The sequence below is a fragment of the Anser cygnoides genome, chromosome 10, assembly GCF_040182565.1.
Source record: "Anser cygnoides isolate HZ-2024a breed goose chromosome 10, Taihu_goose_T2T_genome, whole genome shotgun sequence".
NCBI classification, from domain to species: domain Eukaryota; kingdom Metazoa; phylum Chordata; class Aves; order Anseriformes; family Anatidae; genus Anser; species Anser cygnoides.
In genome coordinates this window covers 2,192,400-2,218,380 of record NC_089882.1, presented here as the reverse complement: position 1 = coordinate 2,218,380, position 25,981 = coordinate 2,192,400, and the positions used below count along the sequence as shown (strand labels likewise).

The following is a 25,981-nucleotide window of genomic DNA, read 5'->3' as shown; positions in this document are numbered from 1 at the left end:
AGTTGGCGGCCTAGGGAACGCTTAGGTAGCGCAGCTGCCCTCCACCCTGAAAGCTTCTGTGATGCTGTACGCTTTCTTTAAAAGGTGAATATGAGTTTAATTTGCCTTGTTACTTAAGGCAATTACTCCGCAACTGCCCAAAGCAGCGACAGTGAGAAGCCCACTTCCAGCATCCGCTCCCCACGCAGGGACGGACGGACGGACAGACGGACGCCGCTCTTTGCCTTGCCCACCAGGGGAAGGGGAGAACGACTGGGCAGGGAGCCCCACCGCAGCCCCCCTCCCGGGAGTCCTGCACAGCAGTTTAATAAAGTTTGCTTTCCGGCCCGTGCCCCCTTTGGTGGTTGCCATTGGGGGAAGTGGCTGTCGCTGTCTGTGTGTGGGTGCAGGTTCCGTAGCGGGGTGGGTGTGGAGGGGGGGGGGTGGCCCCGTGTCCACCGGCCGCGGGATGCTGACAACCCCTCAGAGTGCGGGGCCAGCCCTGCCGGGTGGGGGGGCAGCTCGCTGCTGTCTTTGCTCCCCGGGCTGGGGGGACTGCTCTGTGTGGCGGGGGCTGCTTGCAGAGGCGCAAGTGGGGAGGGGGCTGGGGGTTCCCGGCAGGACCCCCAGGGCAGGGGATGGCGTTGTGGAGGCCGGGTCCCGGGGGATTGGCGGCTAGGGCAGGGAAAGCCCAGGCGGGGGTGGCACGGGGTGGCAGGCACAGGTCTGTGGGTGCTGGGCTGCAGGTGGGGAAGCCTGGGGCTGGCTCTGTGGTGTTTGCAGTGTCAAGCTGCCAGGAGCACCATTCCCCCAGCAAGCCGGAAGTTGTGGTCTTTGGGCTCTGAGCATCCCGTTGCCCATGTTGGGTTCCTTGTTATTATCTCCCTGCCTTTTTTGTCCCGATAAAAAATGTACTGTTTCAGCTTGCCGCCGCTCAGCTTCCCAGCCGTGAGCGGCACGTTGCTCAAGGCAGACACTTCCTCCCTGAGGCGGCGTGGGGTGCAAATTTCTGCTGTTTTCGTTTGTGCTTTCTCTGGGAAGATGTCCCTGCTGCCCTCAGGACGCATCCTGCCGGCGAGAAGCGGGTACTGCAGGCGGCGAGGGGCCACGCATGCGCGGTGGCACCTTTGAATGCCCCCTTCCGCCACCTGCTGGTGAAAATCCGGTACTGCAGGCGCCTTGGGTCAGCGCATACGCTGTGGCGCCCCCTGGGGCCTTCTGCGCCACCTGGTGGCGAAAAGTGGGTACTGCAGGCGCCTCGGGACACCGATATGCTGTGGCGCACTCTACCGCCGCCAGGTGGCGAAAAGTGGGTACTGCAGGCGCCTCGGGGCCGCGCATACGCTGTGGCGCCCTCTGCCGCCGCCTGGTGGCGAAAAGTGGGTACTGCAGGCGCCGCGGGGCCGCGCATACGCTGTGGCGCCCTCTGCGCCACCAGGTGGCGAAAAGTGGGTACTGCAGGCGCCTCGGGGCACCGCATACGCTGTGGCGCCCTCTGCGCCACCAGGTGGCGAAAAGTGGGTACTGCAGGCGCCGCGGGGCCAAGCATACGCTGTGGCGCCCTCTGCGCCGCCAGGTGGCGAAAAGTGCGTACTGCAGGCGCCGCGGGGCCGCGCATACGCTGTGGCGCCCTCTGCCGCCGCCTGGTGGCCAAAAGTGGGTACTGCAGGCGCCCCGGGGCCGCGCATGCGCGGTGGCGCCCTCTGCCGCCGCCTGGTGGCCAAAAGTGGGTACTGCAGGCGCCGCGGGGCCGCGCATGCGCGGTGGCGCCCCCTGGCGCCCTCTGCCGCCGCCTGGTGGCCAAAAGTGGGTACTGCAGGCGCCGCGGGGCCGCGCATGCGCGGTGGCGCCCCCTGGCGCCCTCTGCCGCCGCCTGGTGGCCAAAAGTGGGTACTGCAGGCGCCGCGGGGCCGCGCATGCGCGGTGGCGCCCCCGGCGCCCTCTGCCGCCGCCTGGTGGCCAAAAGTGGGTACTGCAGGCGCCGCGGGGCCGCGCATGCGCGGTGGCGCCCCCGGCGCCCTCTGCCGCCGCCTGGTGGCCAAAAGTGGGTACTGCAGGCGCCCCGGGGCCGCGCATGCGCGGTGGCGCCCTCTGCCGCCGCCTGGTGGCCAAAAGTGGGTACTGCAGGCGCCCCGGGGCCGCGAATGCGCGGTGGCGCCCCCTGCCGCTGCCTGGTGGCCAAAAGTGGGTACTGCAGGCGCCCCGGGGCCGCGCATGCGCGGTGGCGCCCCCTGCCGCCGCCTGGTGGCCAAAAGTGGGTACTGCAGGCGCCCCGGGGCCGCGCATGCGCGGTGGCGCCCCCTGCCGCCGCCTGGTGGCCAAAAGTGGGTACTGCAGGCGCCCCGGGGCCGCGCATGCGCGGTGGCGCCCCCTGCCGCCGCCTGGTGGCCAAAAGTGGGTACTGCAGGCGCCCCGGGGCCGCGCATGCGCGGTGGCGCCCCCTGCCGCCGCCTGGTGGCCAAAAGTGGGTACTGCAGGCGCCGCGGGGCCGCGCATGCGCGGTGGCGCCCCCTGGCGCCCTCTGCCGCCGCCTGGTGGCCAAAAGTGGGTACTGCAGGCGCCGCGGGGCCGCGCATGCGCGGTGGCGCCCCCTGGCGCCCTCTGCCGCCGCCTGGTGGCCAAAAGTGGGTACTGCAGGCGCCGCGGGGCCGCGCATGCGCGGTGGCGCCCCCTGGCGCCCTCTGCCGCCGCCTGGTGGCCAAAAGTGGGTACTGCAGGCGCCGCGGGGCCGCGCATGCGCGGTGGCGCCCCCTGGCGCCCTCTGCCGCCGCCTGGTGGCCAAAAGTGGGTACTGCAGGCGCCCCGGGGCCGCGCATGCGCGGTGGCGCCCCCCGGCGCCCTCTGCCGCCGCCTGGTGGCCAAAAGTGGGTACTGCAGGCGCCGCGGGGCCGCGCATGCGCGGTGGCGCCCCCTGGCGCCCTCTGCCGCCGCCTGGTGGCCAAAAGTGGGTACTGCAGGCGCCCCGGGGCCGCGCATGCGCGGTGGCGCCCCCTGGCGCCCTCTGCCGCCGCCTGGTGGCCAAAAGTGGGTACTGCAGGCGCCGCGGGGCCGCGCATGCGCGGTGGCGCCCCCTGGCGCCCTCTGCCGCCGCCTGGTGGCCAAAAGTGGGTACTGCAGGCGCCGCGGGGCCGCGCATGCGCGGTGGCGCCCCCTGGCGCCCTCTGCCGCCGCCTGGTGGCCAAAAGTGGGTACTGCAGGCGCCGCGGGGCCGCGCATGCGCGGTGGCGCCCCCTGGCGCCCTCTGCCGCCGCCTGGTGGCCAAAAGTGGGTACTGCAGGCGCCGCGGGGCCGCGCATGCGCGGTGGCGCCCCCTGGCGCCCTCTGCCTCCGCCTGGTGGCCAAAAGTGGGTACTGCAGGCGCCCCGGGGCCGCGCATGCGCGGTGGCGCCCCCTGGCGCCCTCTGCCGCCGCCTGGTGGCCAAAAGTGGGTACTGCAGGCGCCCCGGGGCCGCGCATGCGCGGTGGCGCCCCTGGCGCCCTCTGCCGCCGCCTGGTGGCCAAAAGTGGGTACTGCAGGCGCCCCGGGGCCGCGCATGCGCGGTGGCGCCCCCTGCCGCCGCCTGGTGGCCAAAAGTGGGTACTGCAGGCGCCGCGGGGCCGCGCATGCGCGGTGGCGCCCCCTGGCGCCCTCTGCCGCCGCCTGGTGGCCAAAAGTGGGTACTGCAGGCGCCGCGGGGCCGCGCATGCGCGGTGGCGCCCCCTGGCGCCCTCTGCCGCCGCCTGGTGGCCAAAAGTGGGTACTGCAGGCGCCGCGGGGCCGCGCATGCGCGGTGGCGCCCCCTGGCGCCCTCTGCCGCCGCCTGGTGGCCAAAAGTGGGTACTGCAGGCGCCGCGGGGCCGCGCATGCGCGGTGGCGCCCCCTGGCGCCCTCTGCCGCCGCCTGGTGGCCAAAAGTGGGTACTGCAGGCGCCGCGGGGCCGCGCATGCGCGGTGGCGCCCCCTGGCGCCCTCTGCCGCCGCCTGGTGGCCAAAAGTGGGTACTGCAGGCGCCCCGGGGCCGCGCATGCGCGGTGTCGCCCCCTGGCGCCCTCTGCCGCCGCCTGGTGGCCAAAAGTGGGTACTGCAGGCGCCGCGGGGCCGCGCATGCGCGGTGGCGCCCCCTGGCGCCCTCTGCCGCCGCCTGGTGGCCAAAAGTGGGTACTGCAGGCGCCGCGGGGCCGCGCATGCGCGGTGGCGCCCCCTGGCGCCCTCTGCCGCCGCCTGGTGGCCAAAAGTGGGTACTGCAGGCGCCGCGGGGCCGCGCATGCGCGGTGGCGCCCCCTGGCGCCCTCTGCCGCCGCCTGGTGGCCAAAAGTGGGTACTGCAGGCGCCGCGGGGCCGCGCATGCGCGGTGGCGCCCCCTGGCGCCCTCTGCCGCCGCCTGGTGGCCAAAAGTGGGTACTGCAGGCGCCCCGGGGCCGCGCATGCGCGGTGGCGCCCCCTGGCGCCCTCTGCCGCCGCCTGGTGGCCAAAAGTGGGTACTGCAGGCGCCCCGGGGCCGCGCATGCGCGGTGGCGCCCCCTGGCGCCCTCTGCCGCCGCCTGGTGGCCAAAAGTGGGTACTGCAGGCGCCCCGGGGCCGCGCATGCGCGGTGGCGCCCCCTGGCGCCCTCTGCCGCCGCCTGGTGGCCAAAAGTGGGTACTGCAGGCGCCGCGGGGCCGCGCATGCGCGGTGGCGCCCCCTGGCGCCCTCTGCCGCCGCCTGGTGGCCAAAAGTGGGTACTGCAGGCGCCGCGGGGCCGCGCATGCGCGGTGGCGCCCCCTGGCGCCCTCTGCCGCCGCCTGGTGGCCAAAAGTGGGTACTGCAGGCGCCGCGGGGCCGCGCATGCGCGGTGGCGCCCCCTGGCGCCCTCTGCCGCCGCCTGGTGGCCAAAAGTGGGTACTGCAGGCGCCGCGGGGCCGCGCATGCGCGGTGGCGCCCCCTGGCGCCCTCTGCCGCCGCCTGGTGGCCAAAAGTGGGTACTGCAGGCGCCGCGGGGCCGCGCATGCGCGGTGGCGCCCCCTGGCGCCCTCTGCCGCCGCCTGGTGGCCAAAAGTGGGTACTGCAGGCGCCGCGGGGCCGCGCATGCGCGGTGGCGCCCCCTGGCGCCCTCTGCCGCCGCCTGGTGGCCAAAAGTGGGTACTGCAGGCGCCGCGGGGCCGCGCATGCGCGGTGGCGCCCCCTGGCGCCCTCTGCCGCCGCCTGGTGGCCAAAAGTGGGTACTGCAGGCGCCGCGGGGCCGCGCATGCGCAGTGGCGCCCCCTGGCGCCCTCTGCCGCCGCCTGGTGGCCAAAAGTGGGTACTGCAGGCGCCCCGGGGCCGCGCATGCGCGGTGGCGCCCCCTGGCGCCCTCTGCCGCCGCCTGGTGGCCAAAAGTGGGTACTGCAGGCGCCCCGGGGCCGCGCATGCGCGGTGGCGCCCCCTGGCGCCCTCTGCCGCCGCCTGGTGGCCAAAAGTGGGTACTGCAGGCGCCGCGGGGCCGCGCATGCGCGGTGGCGCCCCCTGGCGCCCTCTGCCGCCGCCTGGTGGCCAAAAGTCAGTACTGCAGGCGCCCCGGGGCCGCGCATGCGCGGTGGCGCCCCCTGGCGCCCTCTGCCGCCGCCTGGTGGCCAAAAGTGGGTACTGCAGGCGCCGCGGGGCCGCGCATGCGCGGTGGCGCCCCCTGGCGCCCTCTGCCGCCGCCTGGTGGCCAAAAGTGGGTACTGCAGGCGCCGCGGGGCCGCGCATGCGCGGTGGCGCCCCCTGGCGCCCTCTGCCGCCGCCTGGTGGCCAAAAGTGGGTACTGCAGGCGCCGCGGGGCCGCGCATGCGCGGTGGCGCCCCCTGGCGCCCTCTGCCGCCGCCTGGTGGCCAAAAGTGGGTACTGCAGGCGCCGCGGGGCCGCGCATGCGCGGTGGCGCCCCCTGGCGCCCTCTGCCGCCGCCTGGTGGCCAAAAGTGGGTACTGCAGGCGCCGCGGGGCCGCGCATGCGCGGTGGCGCCCCCTGGCGCCCTCTGCCTCCGCCTGGTGGCCAAAAGTGGGTACTGCAGGCGCCCCGGGGCCGCGCATGCGCGATGGCGCCCCCTGGCGCCCTCTGCCGCCGCCTGGTGGCCAAAAGTGGGTACTGCAGGCGCCCCGGGGCCGCGCATGCGCGATGGCGCCCCCTGGCGCCCTCTGCCGCCGCCTGGTGGCCAAAAGTGGGTACTGCAGGCGCCCCGGGGCCGCGCATGCGCGGTGGCGCCCCCTGCCGCCGCCTGGTGGCCAAAAGTGGGTACTGCAGGCGCCACGGGGCCGCGCATGCGCGGTGGCGCCCCCTGGCGCCCTCTGCCGCCGCCTGGTGGCCAAAAGTGGGTACTGCAGGCGCCGCGGGGCCGCGCATGCGCGGTGGCGCCCCCTGGCGCCCTCTGCCGCCGCCTGGTGGCCAAAAGTGGGTACTGCAGGCGCCGCGGGGCCGCGCATGCGCGGTGGCGCCCCCTGGCGCCCTCTGCCGCCGCCTGGTGGCCAAAAGTGGGTACTGCAGGCGCCGCGGGGCCGCGCATGCGCGGTGGCGCCCCCTGGCGCCCTCTGCCGCCGCCTGGTGGCCAAAAGTGGGTACTGCAGGCGCCGCGGGGCCGCGCATGCGCGGTGGCGCCCCCTGGCGCCCTCTGCCGCCGCCTGGTGGCCAAAAGTGGGTACTGCAGGCGCCGCGGGGCCGCGCATGCGCGGTGGCGCCCCCTGGCGCCCTCTGCCGCCGCCTGGTGGCCAAAAGTGGGTACTGCAGGCGCCCCGGGGCCGCGCATGCGCGGTGGCGCCCCCTGGCGCCCTCTGCCGCCGCCTGGTGGCCAAAAGTCAGTACTGCAGGCGCCCCGGGGCCGCGCATGCGCGGTGGCGCCCCCTGGCGCCCTCTGCCGCCGCCTGGTGGCCAAAAGTGGGTACTGCAGGCGCCCCGGGGCCGCGCATGCGCAGTGGCGCCCCCTGGCGCCCTCTGCCGCCGCCTGGTGGCCAAAAGTGGGTACTGCAGGCGCCGCGGGGCCGCGCATGCGCGGTGGCGCCCCCTGGCGCCCTCTGCCGCCGCCTGGTGGCCAAAAGTGGGTACTGCAGGCGCCCCGGGGCCGCGAGTGATGTTACTACATCATTTACTACATTTTTTCCTGCGAGCGATGTTACTACATTGATTTTGGTTTTGGGGTGTAATATGTTATGCTGCTAAATTTTTCTTCCTGTGCAGAAGAAAAGTTGAGCTAATTCCAGTTAGCTTCAGTAACTTGCTTTCTCATATTGTCATTTCAATATTCAAAGCTGAAGCAAAAGCATTGGTATTGTTGCTTCTAGAGAGACGCCAGTTCTCCGGTCTGCACTCTGCATGCTGTTCAGATAAGCTAGAAAAAAATAAAGGAAAAGAAAAACAGCTGCTGCTTCTCCTGCTCTCTTTCTGCTTTCTACTTTCTTGTGCTTTGCCCCTCCCCTTTCCCAGGTGATTGGCTTTGGGTTCCAGGCAGGGCCTAATGGTAACTGAGTCACAGGCATCCCATCAGAGAGCTCATTCTGCCTGGGCTGCAGTTTGGGGTAAGTGCTTTGTTTTTGCTTCAGTCAGTTGCAGGGGTCTTTAGGTGGGTCAGAGTCTACGGACTGATGCGTTTCCAAGTAGAGATAGGTACATCCTTCTTTGTGAGGTAACAACTAGTAGGATCCTTGCTGATCCTGGCTGGAATAATAATAATGCACAACACAGAAATCATGTGAGAAAGGACTGGCCTATAGCGAATCAAAGTGCTCCCAAGGGGTTTTTGTTCTAGTAGTAGGGTACATATATCTTACTCTTTGTATTGGTAATTATTTGGAAACCTAAGGGTTAAAAATAATGACCGGGAAAAATCAACTATTAATTTTGTTTCTAGTGACTGTAGGCCTCAGAGAAGGGCTTGGTCAATTGGCAACTTGGAAAAGGCATGACCAGATAATAGTAAGATGGGATACCCCGTCAAAATAGGGGTGAATGTGACAGAGGGTTATGTACCACAATCTGTCATGTTTGATGCTTGTGAGGTGTTAGCTTGTGGAGATTTAAATGCCCAATGACAACTGAGCAGAGAGAACAAGTAACTGGGAGAGACCCAACAGCCAGATTGAGAACAGCTGTACGGAAACGATCCTCTATTGCCATCAGAGAAAGGGAGAAACTCAAGGAGAAAACAGGAGAGAAAACAGGAGGCTCTCTTTGAAATGTGGCAGTTCAAACATTTGAGATTGAAACAGGGTATGGGGATGTGAATGCCTGGATAGAATGGGTCAAATATGCTGTCCAGAGTCTCAACCGTAGCACTTGCTATGCTTGTGCCTCGGGACGACCGACTGCCCGGATAGTGCCCTTCCCATTGGGGTGGACCAGGGATTCCCAGGGGATGCGATGTATGATTGCATTGTACCAAGAAAAGACTGCCTGGGGAAATGAGGCCTGTAAGTCTCTCTCTTTGCTGTTCCCTTCCTTGCGTGATAGCAATATCAGGGTTCCCCCTGCATTCTCTACAGCTAAAGGTGACCATGCAGCTTGCCTCTCAGGGCAGGGTGTGAGCGCTACCCGGCATCTGGGAGAATTTGCCTTGTGCACGAGGACCTTGAACGCTACCAAGGACCTGATGGGAAACTGCTCAAGACTTGAGATCCCCAGGGCAGATCTGTGGTGGTACTGCGGAGGGAAGATCTTATGGTCCACCCTACCATCTAATTCGGGAGGCATTTTTGCACTTGTTCAATTAGCTATACCCTTCACCCTGGCATTTGAAAGAGAAACATCACAAATACCCAGAAGAAGTAAAAGAGGCTTAGGAATATCATTTGATGATAGAGGGTACATAGATTCTCTTGGGGTGCCTAGAGGAGTTCCCGATGAACAGAAAGCCAGGAATCAAATTGCTGCAGGGTTTGAGTCGCTGTTCTGGTGGGTAACAATCAATAAGAGTATTTATTATAGTCAGCAGATATTCATAAATCATACAAGGGATGCGATAAGAGAAATCGCTGAACAACTAGATGCCACCAGCAAAATGGCTTGGGAAAACAGAATAGATTAGATATGTTGATCGCGGAGAAAGGAGGTGTGTGTGTGTGTGTGTGTGTGTGTGTGTGATACTGAGCAACCATTGTTGCACTTTTATACCCAACAATACTGCCCCAGATGGCACAGTAACTAGAGCGTTGCAAGGGCTTACCACCCTTGCCAGTGAATTGGCAGAATGATTAGGAACAGGCACTTCCATCACAGGATGTTCAGAATCTTGGTTTGGTAAATGGAAAGGGGTCCTAGCGTCCGTATCTGCATCCTTGATCGTAGTAGCAGGAGTTTTGACGACCCTTGGTTGTTGCATTATCCCCTGTGTAAGAGGACTAGTACAGCGGTTCACTGAAACTGCACTATCGAAAGAAATGACCATGGAGCCACCACCTTACTCCCGTAAGGTGATGATATTAGAGGGGAAGGAAAGCAAAGAAGGTGAAGAAGAGGAAGAGATCTACCAAATTACACCGCAGAGAAAAATTTTGCAAAAATCAACAATTTATAAAGAAGAAAAGGGGGGAATTGTGGGAATAAAAATGTTGTTTTTGCAGAGTTACGTTGTTTAGAGGGAAGGAATGCGGTGTTGAGATAGGCTCGCAGTGATAAGAAAGCTTAACGGACAACCTTGTAAAATGCAGACAACCGGACTCCTCAGAGCAGCTAGGTGAAAATCACGGTGTCAAGTCAGATCAGTGAAGAAACATTACCACTTCAAACAGTAAAAAAGTCAAAAGACATTTGAAATTGAACAGGCCGGCAACTGAAGGCCACGTAGTGTCTGTGAAGCGTCGGATAGGTTGTGAACCCGGAATACCCAGTCAATGGGGAAACAGGGGAGGGTCCCGGTCGTCAAGAAAGAAAGTACATAAACCGTACTGTGTGACTAGTAGGTGCGCTCCTGCTTGTGGGACGCGTGCCATTGCAATCGCGAATAAATTACTACTTCACTGAGACCCTCGCCTGAGCCTAAGCTACTGGCTACGGAGTGTTTCTCACACTCCCTGCGCGTAATCCTGGCTACAATATACCGCGTTATCGAAGGTGCCTTTTAAACAACATTGATAGAAACTCAGGGGGCGATAGTACTGACCCTGGGTGTGGAACTATCCACGCAGGGAATAACCCACGCTGCACCAAATATGGTAGCCACAGGAACGCTAATATACATAGCGCACGCCAGATGCAACGTGAGAATCCTGCAACTGGATGGCCTGTCCCAAATGGCGAGAGGTGGTACTGGCTACGTGGCAATAAAGCCAGGAAGGTGTTGCCCCTGGGATGGAAGGGAGCTTGCACCCTGGAGGCAATAATTCCAAACGTAACTATTATTGAAGACCCACAAAGCCAAAGGCCCCTTGAGACCACACGCAGGATTAAGCGGACTCCAGACAATTCTCTAGTAAAATTCTCTAGTATTTCACAGCTTTGCAAGGTGGTTTTTACCTTGGTTAGGGGTGGGTGAATTAGAAAAAGCGATTGTAAATATCTCCGCTATAACTGAAGAACTAGAAAATAAGTTTGATAAGTTTGCAAAAATAGCACTGTAGAATCGAATAGTATTAGATTCATTAATAACCTCATAAGGAGGAGCGTGCACTGTAATTAATGCTAGTTGCTGTATATATGTAGATCAAACGGGACGAATTTGACTGATATTTGGGGGGAAAAAAAAGTATACTGGGGGGGCGTGGGGGGGAAAGATCCTACATAGAGTAGCTCAAGATGACAGTTCCTGGGCATTTAGAAACATTTGGGAGAAACTAACTTCGTGGTTACCTGAACAGAATTGGCTCAAACAACTATTTGTTGGTATTGTAAAAATAATGGCATTGTACGCCTACCATCCCCCGTGACATCCGAAGAAGACTATTGCGCCTTAACGTTGGAGAAACTCAAGAGCGCGGTACGTGAAGAGGTGCAAAAACAACAGTAGGAGTAAGGAAAGGAGAGGAGGGAACTGTGAGAAACTAAGTTGTGTTTTTGCAGTAGAGAACTAATTTTCTGTATTCCGAGGTAGTTGTGCAGTCATAATGAGGAGAAACGCTACGTGGGTAAGCGGACAGTAGGCGGCCTCACTGTTCCGAAATAAGGCAGAAGCTTGAGGAAAAACAGGCTGAGCAGCATGGGAACAGTAAAACAAAGATCACAGGTTCCTGAAACATAAGAAAGGGGAAAAAAAAAAGGAAGTAAGAAGGGAGCAATTAAAGGGTTGAAAAAGAAGTAAAATTGTACATACATGGTATAGAGGAGCGTCAAGCAGCTTGTGAACCTGCAGTACTCGGCCAATGAGGACACAGGGGAGGGGATCAGGCGTCGGGGAATAGGGAATAAAAGTTGATGCTGTGCTTACTGCAATGCGCTCCTGATCGGCAGGACGCCCGCCACTGCAACCGCGAATAAAATAGCCTCAGAGAAGATCGTTTGTCAAGAAAATTATTTGAGATGTTTCTCGCAGATATACTTGACGAGGGAGGACCAAGAACACCCCGCCCTTCTTTAAAAAAAAAATGAAATAAAAAAATAAAAAAAAGGCATCACGGGCAGCCTCAGGGTCGCCTTCCCACAGGGAAGCGGCGCCGTGATTGGCTGGACCGTGAGGGCGGAAGTGGCGTCACGGCTAGCCTTAACTCAGGGCGGAAGCGCTCCGTGATTGGCTCGGAGGAACGCAGGGCGGAGGTGCCGTGCAGGGCTTGCCGGAGCTATGGGCGGAAGCTGTCGGGCCGGGCCGCGCTGGGCTCAGCTCGGGCCGGGCCGCCGAGGCGCGGTGTCGCAACGAGGTTGGTGGTCGGTGCCGCCCCGGGCCGGGCCGGGCCGGGAGGGGACGAGGCGGCGGGCGGTTGGGGCGCCACGCGGTCGGCAGCTTCTGCGGAAACGGCCCTTGTGCGGGGCGGGGGCGGCGCCGCGCCGGAGCGGAGCGGACCGGGCGTGCGGCGGGGTCTGCACTGCGCGGGGCTTCGGAGGGCTGGGGGAGAGGGGGGCGAAGCGGCGCGGGGGGGGGGGGGCGGGCGGGCGGGCTCAGAGAGTGCGGCGGGGGTTGTGTGCGCTTGGCCGACTCCCCTCTGCGTCGGATGGACTGCTCCGTCCCGCGGCATGCTGGGAGCTGTAGTTCTGTGGTGCGCGGCCGGTCTTTCCCCGAGCCGGGGCCGGGGCCGGGCCGTGCGCGCCGGGAGGCGCAGGTTGCCGCTGGCTGCGAGCGCGGCTGCAGGCGGTGAGGCGAGCGAGAGCCTTCGGGGGCGCTTCCCCGGAGCGTCGGGCCGGGAGGGGTGGGGGCTGCGGCGGCCGGGCGCGGGTCCTCGCTGCGCTCGATCGTCGGGCTGCGCCTCGGAGGTTTTCCTCCCCCCGCGTGCTGACGGCCGGCTCTCTCCTTTCCCTGCGGCTCACCAGGGCAGAAGCAGCTCCCCACCGCTGGGACCCCCGCGGGGTTTGTCGCCGAGCGAAGGTGGCGCGGCAGCTGAAGGGAGGAAAGCTGCAGCTGGCGTGCTGCAGTCGCAGGTGTCCCAGGAGAAAGAGCAGCCCGTCTGTCCCAGCTGTCCGGGTAAGTCGCAGCGACCTCCGGGTGAAATCCAGGCGTGAAGGGGATTTTGGTGGCTCTCTTACACAGCTAGTCCTACCAAAGATCGCATCGGTTACGAAAAGTAGTAGTAACCTTGTAGTTTGTGTGTTCTGTAACATCTGTAGCACAATAAACTGGCAGGTGAAGAAATGAGCGGGTACAAATACACGTGACTTCATCGCTGAGATTAAATAACGTGCAGGTTCTTCTGCGTTTTGTCTTTCAAAGCGCGTTGTTTGACTCGGTGATCCTTAACGATGATCCTCGGTGGTCCCTTCCAACTCAGGATATTCTATGATTCTGTTGTTGCCGAGCGCCTGAGCTTTTTGCTCACATTACTGAGGAAAGGAATGGCTGTGCTTCTTCCCCACCCCCCTCTCTTTTTCCTTTTTTTTCCTCTCCTCTTCTCCCTCGATGACGGGGACTCGAAATGTTTTTCTCAGATGTCCATGCGAAAATTTAAAAAAAAAAAAGAAGCTGATGGTGAACACTGACAGAATTGGGTGACACTTTCAAGGTAGAGGGCAAAGAACGTGGAAATTTCTAGTACGTTAGTGTTACTCTATTAGCAAAACCGACGTACACGCCGCTTGCTGTTCCTAGTTTTTTGGTTTGGCCTGGTTTTCCTTTCAGAAGTCTCCCCGAAGGCCTTTGTGGACAAAACTTGTCCCACTTCAGCTTTAAGAATTATCCTAGAAATAATGAACAAGTGCTTGCAGGGCTTTCCGGAACGCTAGTTGTGGTCAGTCAAGAACGAATTGGGAGGCAATTCCTTTCGTGGAATTGCAGAGTGATCGAGAGATCAAGGCCAGCGTTGTGAAGAAATAGTGCCAGGTTATAGTCACAGGTGACTGCCTTCTGAAGGGAACAGAGGCTCCCATCTGCAGACCAGACCATCTTTACCGAGAGCTTTTCTACCAGCCTGGGGCTTGGATCAGGGACATTGCTAGCGAGCTTACGAGCTTAGTTCAAACTTCAGATTATTCCCTACTCCTGCTCTTTCACGTGGGTACCAACAAAGTTGCAGCAAGAAGTCTCTGTTCAATCAAAATAAATTTCAGGGCCCTGGGAAGATAGCTAAAGGATTCAGAAGCACAGGTTATCGTCTAGCATTTTGGGATATATTAAACACAGCGTAGCCAGCTGGTCAAAAGAGGTGATTCTCCCACTGTATTTAGCGTTGGCGAAGCCTTTCCTTCAATATTGTGTGCGATTCTGGGCTCTACAATATAAAAAGAACGTTAAGATCCCTGAAAGCGTACAGAGGAGGGCAACCAAGCCGGTAAAAGGATTGGAAGGCACGCCCTGTGTGGACGCTATGGTACTTCTGCTAGCTCCTCGGAATTGTATATAGTCATGAGTAACGCTCCTGATTCTAAATACATAGTCTTTCCCTGCATATAAGCCGAACGCTATTCTACAATCGTTTGCTTCTTCCGGCAGTGGATTCTGTCTTTCAGTGATTTATGGGTACTTTACATGTCCTGGATATTGCTTTCCAGATACCTGGAGCTTGCTAGCTTTTCTGTCTCCCAGACGTGTGGCTGGTAGTGGTCTAGTCTTGTGAGCTGTGCTGCCGTGAAGTCTGTCACCTGTTGATGCTGAAGGTACTTTTCTAGAAAGAGGAAGGTGGTAGGTACAGTTTCACACCAGGACATCAACAAAATCACGTACTCTTTTTATTATCTCCAGACGTGTTTCCTTCGGTGGCTTCTGGACTTTGGTCCATATTGTAGGCCCCGAGAAGGAAGGAGGTTGGCTTTTCATAACCACAGTTTCTTCCAGCTGTTTCAGATGGATTTCATGGTTGATTCTAGTTGAAATGACTGCCTCAGGAAAAAAAAATAACAAAAATGATAGTCCAAACAACTTAAAAAAAATAAAAATAAAAAACAAACGAAAACACCGCTCCCATTTCCTCACAGCTTCTTCATTTGCTGTGGTATCTTCTTTATGGAAAGAAGTGTCCTTTCCTTCCCAAGCTGTAAAGGAAGAGTTCAGGTACTCTTCACTTGTGCGCTTTAATCTGTGACGTATTTGTTCGCATAGAACTTCTGGGAAGTTTGGCGGTAGAGTTTAGGGTTTACATGTTAGGTAAACAGAAGTATCGATCAACTCAGAACATAGTTAAATAAAAGTACAATATTTATTTAAAATGAATAAGTGTGTGTCTATAGTCTTGTGTCCTTTCTTTGCAGAACTCAATAGTTAGCCTTTATACATATTTCTAAGTTGCCCGGTTTATCAGTGTACAACACAGCATTCGGGAATATCATCTGAGATTTTAGGTGAAGAGGACTGTCCTTTGTTCAGTTGTGCACTCTTGTGTGTCAGCCCTGATTCTGAACCGTATAAAAGCTGGAAACTTCTTTCCGGTTTTCTCTCTAACCTCACTGAAGTGTGGGTACTTCCCAGCGTATGTGATACTATTCAGCATGTGGATATTCTGTTTCCTCACACTAGCTACAATTCCGGTGAAGTTACACATCTTGAGCCTGCATGTTAGTGTTTCATCCTTTCAGTTCCACAAAAGGAGGGTTCAGTGGAAGTTTTGAATCCTGTAGAGTGGAATACAGGTTTTTAGCCTCAAAGGCTTTAGTTCTTTTTCCCTGGTGAGCTTTGGAACAGAAGATATGTAACATTAACAGTTTTTTAGTATTCATTTCAGGACTCTTTGACAGCCCTCCAGGATCCGATGATGCAAAGCTCACTGACATATCCTACCCAGGAGACCAACAATCTGTGACATTTGGAACCAAATCCCAGGTGGGAAACGTAAGCGATCAAAGTGGAGCAAGAATTCGTGTTGAGCATGGGGATTCAAATAACAAGTGCATTTTCGGGAACTGGCTCTATCCTTCATCGCAGGTGAAAGCAGCTCTGCGGGCCCTCCAAGGAGGCACCTCTGCAGTGATTGCAAGTGGAACCCACCCAAAGATCTCGGGTCATGTCATCACAGATGTTGTGGAAGGGAAGAAAGTTGGAACTTTTTTTTCAGAGGTAAAACCTGCAGGTGAGTACAGAAGTAACATGTACATTGGGAGCTGTAGAGATTTCCTGGAAGTTTAGGGTCGAAATTTGGCTAGGCCTGCCTGTTCAACAAATGGGAAACTACGCTCTGCTTGACAAACGGCTTTTGAAAGGTAATTTTTAATGTTGGAATAGAACATCTTGAATCCTCTGCTCGGGTTCCTTCCAGCTGATGACTTGCTGCATCAGACTTGCATTCAAAGAACTAGGTAGAATTGGTATTGCTTTTAGTCTTAGAGGTTATCATCTATTATTGAAGATTTCAGGGTGAAAGCGTGCATATAGAATGTACGGCTGAACTAAGATAGTGTGTAGTTTGGGTTTTTGTCGTAAGTTCTTTTAATGACTCGGTCTTTTGTTACCGTATGTAGGAATGTTTTCCTGCCTCTGTGTTGCTGTGACAATGTAACAAGGGCCGCAGAAAGTCAGACCAAAGATCAGTGATCTTAGCAGAATGGAACGAGTATAGAGCGATACTTGTGACTTGCACTTTAAGACAAGCCAATGCCTTTGAGTATAAAAACGCTTAATGTGTTTCTTGTAAAAATCGGCCATATCCTTTGAACCCATGTAAACACTTAGCACCCGTGGGTCACAGCAGTCACGAGCCTTAACTAGGTATTGTGCGTAAACTCTGGAGCTAGCACTATGTGGAGAACTGCTTCCTTTATTTTGTGTGTGTTTGTGGGCAGGAGGAGCGTTGAAGTTTGCTTCCTGCTAGCTTTTGATGCCCCCGCCTTCTGTATGGAAAGAGAACATGGGTGATCGATCTCTGTTCAACTTCTATGATATGAGACATCGTCTTTTCCCTCATCGTCTCTTTGTCACATGAAAAAGGTTTTTTCTTAGTCCTTTTCTACAGAAACTGTTCCAAAAGTTTGGTGATCCCTGTTTCTCTTGGCTGAAACTGTTTTTATTCTACTGTGACCTTTTTAAGATAGGCAAAAATAAAATTCTGTGTAGCATCCAAGATGCAAATGAACCCTCAGTTTATGAGATAGCAAGGCTAACTTTGAGTTTTGATTAGACTGGTGATGTTTCTTGTTGCCTTTCCTAGGCCTTTTCCAAAAGCTTAAACGTGTAAGTTGCTCTTCGATGCTGATGAGCATTGAGGTGATGTTTTCATAGGATTATGTGCAGTACCAAGGCCTGATTTCCCCTTTTGCCTCTGCATTTCTTCACGTTTATCTGCTTTGAATTGTACTTGCTATTTGGTTGCATAGTGGCTGCAAAGGAATCACAGGCTGGTTGAGGTCGGAAGGACCTCCAGAGGTCACCTAGTCCAACACCCCTGCTCAAGCAGAGCCACCCAGATCTGGTTTTCCAGGACCACGTCCAAACAGGTTTTGAAACCTCACAAAGACTGTGACTCCACGACCTCCCTGGGCAGCCTACGCTAGTGCTCAGTCACCCTCACAGCGAAAAAGTATTTACTGATGTTCAGGAAACCACAGGAGGGGAACATCCTATGTTTCGGCCTGTGTCTGTTGCCTCCTTTTTTGTTCCTTGGGTACCAGTTAGAAAAGTCTGGCTTTGTCTTCCTTCCACCCTCCCTTCGTGTATTTACAGACATCGATGAGATCCCCTCCAAGCCTCCTCTTCTCCAGGCCGAACGGTCCCAGCTCTCCCAGCCTGTCCTCATAGGAAAGGTGCTTCAGTCCCTTACCATCCTCGTGGCCCTCCGTTGGACTCTTTGCAGTGTGTCCAGGTCTCTCTTGTACTGGGAGGCCCAGGCCCAGCACTCCAGGTGCGGCCTCACCGTTCCTGAGCAGAGGGGGAGGATCGCCTTTCTTGACCTGCTGGCAATACTTTGCCTAATGCCACCCAGGATACCCTCAGCTGCTTTTGCAGCAAAGGCACATTGCTGTTTCATGTTCAAGTTGGTGTCCACCAGGAAACTTAGCTCCTTTTCCGAGAAGTTCCTTTCTGGGAAAAAGTGCGATATCAGCGCTTTTCACTTTGTCCTACTGCAATAAATTTGTATCAGCTATAAAGCTTTTCATCTTGTAACCCCACGTCTCAGACAATTACAAATATGGTGAACAGCAAAAGTAAAGGTGAAATCTTACTGCGACCCTTCCTCTACCATGGAACGTGGTTACTCCCATTCTTTCTTTTGTCTTCTGTCTTCCAAAACACACTTTAAATACTCAGGTAACTTTTTAAAATGAACTCTTATCTCCTCGCGTGTCACTCTTTTTCAAAGAACACGAAAATACGCTCTACTTTATAAAGTATGACCTCGCTTTAAAAAGCTGTTTTAACACTCCTTAATTAAGTCTTCTTAATCAAGTGTCCGCTAGTTCTTTTCTTAACTCCTGTTATTTTCCTTAACGTGGGAATTCCTGCTCTGGCAATTTCTGTAGGACGCTTCTGAAATAGAAGTCCGGGCCTATTAGTCACATTTCAAGTCATCTGTCCTACAGACAATTTCAAGAGAGTTAAAAATGAAAATGTAGCTTATCTGTGAGCTACTTGAGAACTCCTTAGTGAAATGCTGCGTGAGCCTTTTGACTTGTTACTTCTGCTTCTGTTTCAAAACTTGTTCTGTATCGTTTCAGTTTGAGACAGGTTCTTTGATATCCATGCCACGAAGAAAACCTTTCTTCTGTAAGAACCCTTCAGTGTGCACAGGGAGAGGCGTGGAGAGAGCAGCTATTCTGCAAGATGTTACGCAGGCCACTTTTGGCTTCCAGTGCTGTTTGTACATTCCCGTGTTGTTTTGCAATCTTTTCTCTTTTCGTTAGTTGTCTAACTAAACTTTTTCAAAGGATGCCTCCCTGTTTTCAGTTTTCTCCTACGCCCTGAGATTTAGCCGTCCTTCTATTCTTTTGCTCAGCTTTGATACAAGCTTGTTTGTCCCCTATGACCTGGATGATCTTGCTGAATCTCCGTGATGCCTTGAAAAGGGCTGTGCTCGGGGACCGTGGCAGCATTTTGGTATCTGATACAGATTTTCCTGTTCTGGCATACAGTGAATTTCTTTGATATGTCTATTAGGACCGTACCTGTTTTCCTGCTTTGAGTAAGGAGTTGGAAGATGAAAGGTTAGCGTTCCTTTCCTCCCACATGGGCTGTAACCTTTGTCTGCATGTCTTGTGGTTGTGTTTTGTTTGTTTGTTTGTTTGTTTTGGCAGGCCCTCCAGCAGAGCAGCAGGGTGAAAGGTCTCGAGCTGGTGGCAGGACCCTGGCAGCTCTGCAGCCTGAGCAGGTGAGAGAACAGTATGTGCTCACTCTATAAGGTTGGGAACACGTGGCAAGTCTTAAAATACAGGTTTATAACACAAATGGGTCCTGGAAAAAATCAGCTGGCTCCAAGCATTCAGGGAGTCAAGACAGTGAGAAGACGTGTCAGCAGAAATGAGCTGAAGTGAGCCAGATGTCAAACACCATGGACTTCATATAAGGATGCAGTTCAGAAGCTTTTCTCTTTCGGAGAGCGGAGATTATTTATCGTCTTGCTGACTTATTACCTGATCACAGAGAAGAAATTCTCTTGGCAAACGAGAAGGACTTAGAAGAAGCTGAAAATAAAGGTAATATTATGGGTCCTTTCATGGTACTCCTGTTGTCATGAGCTTTTCTGGGCCTCAAAGGAAATGAGCAGAACTAGAATATTCTGTCACCTGCAATTGGATATTATGGCTGTCACAGGTTAGTGAGCCCAGGACTTTGAGAGCTTGTCAGTGGAAACAGCTGCAGCTTCCATAATTACATGAGAGATGTCTTCATCAGAGAAGACAGAGAGGCCTTTGAAAACAGCAACCCACGGCATTGTTTAAAAAAAAATAAAAATCTAAATAAATAAATAAATAGCGTTTTCTTTTGCCAAAGGAGGCTCGCTTTAGAAATTGAATATAGAAAGTATCTGCCCTGTTATCGTCATGTATGAAATAGCATGAGTATCTCCTGGGCTGGTTAACGTAATGTTTGGCCCCTGTGGGGAAGGTTGTTACTTAAAAATGATGCTTTCCAGAACGAACCATATTACCTTCTGACCGAGGAAAGTACAGTTCAGGCAGCATAGACTAAATCCGTTCTTTTGTGTTCGAGTGGTGCATCGAGAAGCTGGTCTTGGGTTAGAAAATGTGTGAAACTGGCACGTCACAAACTGTAATGCAGAGAGATCTTTGATAACAAAAGCGTATTTCTGTTGGTGAGTTACTGGAAGGCTGCAAGAAGTCTTGCCTCAAAAGACTCTTCTGAAATGAATTCTGTTGCCATCCCAATTTTTTTTTTCTACGGGCACATTCTTGGGACTTGCTTCTGCAATGTCGAGAGTTATGCAGGGTTGGTTTTTGATACCCAGCGTAGAGAAGGAGTTAGCTTACATTCAGGTGCTGCGGTTTCTGCACGTGTCTTATAACGTAGGTTCCCTGCTTAACTTGCAATTTATGAGGTTCCTACCAATGAGCACTTTCCTGTCCATGCCGAACGCAGCTGAGTTGCAGGCTACCATTAAACATCAAATGTTTAATATAGATTGTTAATAACAAATCGCAACTGTTAAGAATATATGCTAAAAAAAATAAGCACAGAAAGTAGAAGCTCTAGGCTGTGAGTGGTCTGTCCCATACTGATACTGCATGTTTGCGCTGAGGCAGAATGATTGCTTTTACTCACTTGTGGAGCGATGAGTCTAGGCTCTCACTGCTAGTATTTTTAGCAAGACGGATTGAGCATTTCTCTAACATATGAGCAAGTGTTTGAGGAGCAAGTGATGGGTATGGGCACTTAGAAAGAGGCTGCCAAAGGGCAGCTTCCTATTTTATAACTGAATTTTGTGAGTGTTGGTCCTCGTTTCATACTGAAGGGGAGTATGCTCTAGTGAAGGGAGTATGTTCACGTGAAAGGAAAAGGCACTAGTCTCCCTCGTCTGCCATTATTACTTCCTTGCTGCTAGCTTCCTTGCTGCTAGCTTTCTTCATAGAAAGCCAGTATGTTTCCTCGTCACATTCTAGTCTGCCTTCCTAGACTTCAGCCTTTGCCTCCTGGGTCTCTTGCCTTGCATAGACAATCTCTCCCCTTCTCCTCTTCTTCATCTCATTTGTAAACCTTTTATCAGGCTGATTCTTACTGGCTTCCCACCCCCACCCCCCGACCTTTTTCTATTTTTTCCTTTTTTTCTATTTTTTTTTTTTACAGACTTAGGATGGCTTGTCTTGTTAGTTACTTTTCTTCCTGCCAGCCCCCAGCCTCAAGTTCTCCGATGCGACTTCAGAGGATCATCTTTGATACCTCCGCATCTGAATAATACGGTTTCTGTCCCATGCTGTAGCTGACGGCAGGACGGACTCTGAGTGCAGAGGAGAGGTTGCTTCCTCCCTAGTTTCCTATTGCGTCTCATACTGGTTTGGGTAAGCAATTTCAGAGGAAATTTGACTTCTCCGTGGAGCAGTGTGTGCCTGACAGCTAGCTGGAGACAGCACACACGGCATTGAGTCAGTGCTCCGAGTGCAGTCCTGAGTCGCAGTAAAGGTAAAACAATTGCAGACTGACAGTTTAGCTTCTAAGGAGCATATACAAATAGCACGTTTGCCTCTGATGCTTAAAAGGCGAGGTTCCGAGATCATATTTCACGGACTGCTTCCTATAGATTTCAAGAAATGCAATTGTTCTGAAGCACAGCCGCGCTTTAACGGAACAAACTGCCTTGAGACCCATTACGTGGGAGGGAAGCGGGGGCGTAAGTGACGTCAGGGCGTGCCCTCACCGAGGGCCAAAACGGCTCCGTGATTGGCTGGACCGTGAGGGCGGATGCGGTGTCCGAGCGAGCCGTCATTGAGGGCAGGAGCATTCCATGATTGGCTGGGAACCCAGGGCGGAAGTGGCGTCACGGCTAGCCTTCACTCAGGGCGGAAACGCTCCGTGATTGGCTCGGAGGAACCCAGGGCGGAGGTGCCGTGCAGGGCTTGCCGGCACTGTGGGCGGCAGCGGCCGGGTCGGGGCGCCGAGGCGCGCTGCCGCAACGAAGTTGGTGGTCGGTGCCGCCCCGGGCACGGAGTAGCGTGCACCCCGGGCACACGGCGCTTGCCAGCTTTACGGGAGCAGGTTATGTAGCGGGGCTACATAACACATAACAGCTTCAGCTGTCGGGGGAGGGGAAGGCGACGGGGTCTGGCCGCGATGCCGGGACAGCAGGAGCCTCTCCGGCTGCCGAGCTTCAACCTGCCGCACAGCTCAGCGCCGCGCAGCCGTTTCCTCGCTGCCTCAGTCCCCCCCCTCCGGGAAAGGCGAGAGAATAGGGGGTGGGGTGGGGTGGGTAAAGCGTGCGGGTTGAGATAAAGACAGTTTAATAGGACAGCAAATTAAGAGAAAGTAACGACACCAACGTGTACGCACACGCAAAGCTACCGCCGCACGCCGCAAGTGCTCGCCGCACGCGTGTCCGGTTGCCCGGCCGGTTCCTGAGCAGCAGCCGCCCCCCGGCCGTCCTTCCCGGTTCCGGACACCCCTTCGCGGCCAGCTCGGGTCGCCGTCCCGGTCGCGCCTCCTCCCGGCTCCCGGAGCAGACAAAGCGTCTCCCCTCCGGCTCGAGCGCGCTCAGCGCTCGCAGCCCCTCCTCGTGCGGCGGCTCCGCTCCCCCGGTCGCCGCGCCGGGCCGAGCCCCGCGGCCCCGTGCCTCGCTCCGGAGGCGTCCGCAGGCGCTGAACGGAGGGTCGGAGGACCCCCGCCGGCGGCAGCCTTCTGCCGGGCCTTCCTTGCCGGCGAGAGCCACCCGGCCCGGCCCGGCCCGGCCGGCCGCGCGCAGGTCCCGCGGCGCTGCTCGGTGCCGCCGGGGCGGGCGGCTCGGGGCCCCGGCCAATGAGGCGGCGGGCGGCGGTGCGGCTCCGGGGAGATGGGCGGGGCATGCAAATCACGCCGGAGGGGAGGGAGGGCGGGCGAAGGGGCGGGGCGACCGCTCGGAGGAGGCCGAGCTGCGCCAATCAGCGCGGAGCGGAGGTCGGGCGCAGGGGCTCGGTGGGCGGGGCACGCGGGCGGCGAGCCGCGGGGAGGGAGAGGCGGTGCCGGGGGCGGGGCATGCAAATTTCGCGCGGGGCCGAGCGAATCGGGCGCGCGGGGGCCCGAAGGGGCCGCTGGGTGGCCCCGGCGACGCGGCGGCGGGGCGCTCGGGGGTCGCGGCTGCGACCGGAGCGCCCGAGAGTGGGCGAGGGCGGCGGGTTGAGCCCCGGGAGGGCGGGAACGAGCGGTGGAGCAGCGGCCGTGAGGTGGGGGTGGTGGGCGCGGGATCGGGTGTCGTGGGGGGAGAGTGCGGCCCCTGCGTGTGGGCCTTTTGGCTCAGCTGAAGTGTAGTGTGCGTTGCTTTGAGTTTGCTGTGTGTCTCCGTCGTCGTCGAGAGGAGTTTGTTTTGAGCGGCGTTTTGGGCTTGGGAGTTCGGTGTGGAGCCCGGGGGGGCGGTGCGCCGTTCCCCGGGAGGGTGGTGTGGGTATCCGAAGGCAGAGCTGGCCGGCGTTCGGCGGGGGAGCGCCTCCGTTCCGCGGCGCGGCGCCCCGGCAGCTGCCGCCCAGCCGCCGCCGGGGGTGAGGGAGCGCCGCAGGGTTCCTGGCTCCGCGGAGGGCAGGTCGCGGCCCAGCGCGTGCGCTCGGTTCCCCCCTCGCTGCCCCTTCCGCGGGGCGGAACGGCTCTCTGCTCGCTTGCGCTCCTGGCAGCGCATGCCGTCCCTTTGCGCTGGGTAAGCGGCCGTCTCCGGCGTCCGGGGCAGCAGGTCACGCACTGCGGACGGGGGGGGGGGGGGGGGGGGGGGGGCAGCACGTTTCTGAAGGGCTGCTTTTGAGAGGGGGAGTTAGGAGAATCTTACGGAGTAGAGAGAGAGCGCCGACAGCATTAAACTAGTGGATGCTGCTTAGCGTCTTTGCTAACTCTTGCGCATTGTGCAAATCAATCAAAGCAAGAAGCTTTGGGCCCCTTTCCAAGGTTAGTCTCTCGATAAGAGTGTGAGCCTGTCTTAAGAGACTGGCAGAAACCGGTCCTGCGGATGGACAAGAGCCGAGGAGCGACTGAGTCCGCGCAAAGACAAGAGGTCAACTAGCGGTGACGAGGAAGAGTCATCAACCTTCATCCCCCCGAGGAACCCCACCAGGAGACACTGCGCAAGCAAAGATGGGAGGAGTTGATGGAAATAACTCCTTGGAACCGATTTTAACGCGAAGCGGGGACAGGTTATGAATAGGTATAGGCGTACCGTGAAACTTTATGCGTACGTAACCCTGTGCTGCATACAACCACGGCAAATTGCTGCGTCGGGTGCGCACGACTTTGGTGGGACTACCCCCCGTGCTGCCCAGTGCTGAATAAACATACCTACTTTACGATCTTATTGATTGTGGACTCCGTTTGCCACAAGTCAGTTTGGCGAGCCAGCCAGGAGACGCTCTGCTCGGCTGCGGGATCGACTGCGGAGCGGATGCCCCTAGGTGCACCCCGAGTATTTTCCTCGGAGGAGCCTCCGCTCTCAGCCGCTCACCGCGGGAGCAGGCCAAGACCTCCTGACGCCGCGGACAAACGGTGCGTTTTACAGTACGGGAAGGGCCTGTAAGTCGTACGTGTGGCCGGGGCGGCCGGTAAATCGCGCAGAGACGTCTGGCGTGCAGCATAGTCCCCGTATGGGAGGAGGGTACCCTACAGGCTGACCGACCGAGCGGCCGCTGGCGATCTTGGGAGTAGATCGAGCAAATCCGAGGTTACCGCTGCATCCCAGTTTTGGGAGCCGGGACAGACCCGCTAATGACTGTATAAGAAGCAGGAGAAGGGTAAGCGGGCCTCTCAAAATTGTGACAAGGTTACCTGGGTAACATTTGCAGCTGCTGGAGGGATATTAATTGGAGCGGCAACAATTGTATGTCTTATTTGTAGGTGTCTGGGTGTGTCGTGTTGAAAGCATTTGTGTAAGCGTATGCGTTTGAGACAAAGTATTGTCGTGAAGCGAGTTACAAACAAGTCTGGTTGTTGTTTTAAGTGATATATTCCTGTGGGATGAACGAGAAGTGCGGGGGGGCCTCTTTGCGTGATTGCGCCGCGTGAGTGAGACGCAGCATCGCCGCGAGGCGAGCGCGGAGTTCCGATCCGCGGTTCCGTATTCTCCGCGAGGGGAACGGCCGGAGACGAACGAAGCGCACGACAGACCGAAAGGAAGCGCTGCTTTATCCCAGCGTTGACTGGTGGTGCCCAATGTACGGGCCCGCCGGTGTAGCTTGTAATCCTCTTAAATGTTTCGAGTGTGACAAGGAGAAAGGCGGGAGCATTATCTAAGGAACAGTTGAGAAGTTTGGGTATGTTCGCTGTGGTGTTTGGTCGGTTTCCCAAGTACTGGGGGGGGAGCGGGGCTGACTGATTATCAAAGCGGTAGAACGGAGAGTCACTTCTTTGGCGGTTCGGGCTTGAGCCCTGGGAATTTGGTAAGAAGGGGGAGAGCGAATTTATTTAGGCCTCAGTACCTTTTTAAACCCCCATACTGATGGATACGTAGGAGTGATTCCTTGTTTTGCGTGGGCTTACTAACAAAGTGCATGAGAAAAATTGGCATTCAGCTTGAAATTTGGTCCTGTTGAAATGTAAACTTTGTGGAAACGGTGGTATTGTTTGTCTAGAAGACGGAGGGCCGAGTGCTTCAGGTGTTTTCCCGAAGTCCTGTGGATTTACGATTGGAACGGGGCGCTTTAATAATCTGAAATAGTAAAGTTTGTATGTGGAAAGGAGAGTTTAATCCCAGAGAACCGGGACATTTGGGAAGAAGATTAGGAAAAGATAGTAAAAACCTGTCACAGGGCCCCAGTAAAAAAATAAAAATAAAAATAAAAAAAAACCCTAAAAACTAAAAACCTGTCACTGGACCCCCAATCACTGGAGCCCCAGGTGTGGCTAATGAGGGTGGTGAGCCCAGCAGCCCCTCCTCATAGAAGGGCTGCACCTGGGTGCGGATGGCAACTGCAGGGCTGGTGGAGGAGGAAGACGATGAGGAGGCTGCAGTTGCAGTTTGTCTGCCTTGCGGCCCCTTTGCTGCCTGGGGGCAGCCAAGCTGGGTCCAGAAGGGTCTTAGAGAAACCTTAGAGCGTGGTGAGGTTACTGAGCGTTGCTGGGGCTACGGCAAGGAAGAAGGTGAGTGCAAGCAGGAGTCCCCAGGATCGTGGAAGTCCTGGGCAGCAGGGCTGCCTGTGTGCTGAGGCTGGGAGCGGGAGGACTCGCCGAAAGTTGGGGTGGGTGTGTGCGCGCACGTGCAGGCACGGTGATCCCTGTATGCAAGGAAAGCCCCGCGTGTCTGTGCACGTGCTGTCATTCTTCGTTAATCTGAGCGACTCGTACTGTAATGCCGTTGACATATAGCGACTGCAGATGACATACAGTGTTACACGGCAACTAACATTGTACAACTCAAAGGACTGCCTATGCTCACCCCAGACACCCTTGAGGGTTTTCAGACTGCCCCATACTTCTGCATCACCCGCCAAGTGC

The 25,981-nt window shown here is 57.1% G+C and overlaps 1 protein-coding gene across 1 annotated transcript in view; it reads left to right on the top strand.

Annotated features, from left to right (window-relative positions):
* Nucleotides 1-1,090: 1,090 nt before the first annotated feature.
* LOC136791632 (uncharacterized) overlaps nucleotides 1,091-25,981 on the top strand; it is a 39,425-nt gene continuing 14,534 nt past the window's right edge. The window contains exons 1-6 of the mRNA XM_067003368.1: nucleotides 1,091-1,635; nucleotides 11,582-11,726; nucleotides 12,334-12,484; nucleotides 15,159-15,277; nucleotides 15,371-15,515; nucleotides 18,670-22,740. Coding sequence (XP_066859469.1) covers nucleotides 1,091-1,635; nucleotides 11,582-11,726; nucleotides 12,334-12,484; nucleotides 15,159-15,277; nucleotides 15,371-15,515; nucleotides 18,670-18,773 — 1,209 coding nt within the window. The 3' untranslated portion in view covers nucleotides 18,774-22,740. The remainder of the gene's footprint in view (nucleotides 1,636-11,581; nucleotides 11,727-12,333; nucleotides 12,485-15,158; nucleotides 15,278-15,370; nucleotides 15,516-18,669; nucleotides 22,741-25,981) is intronic.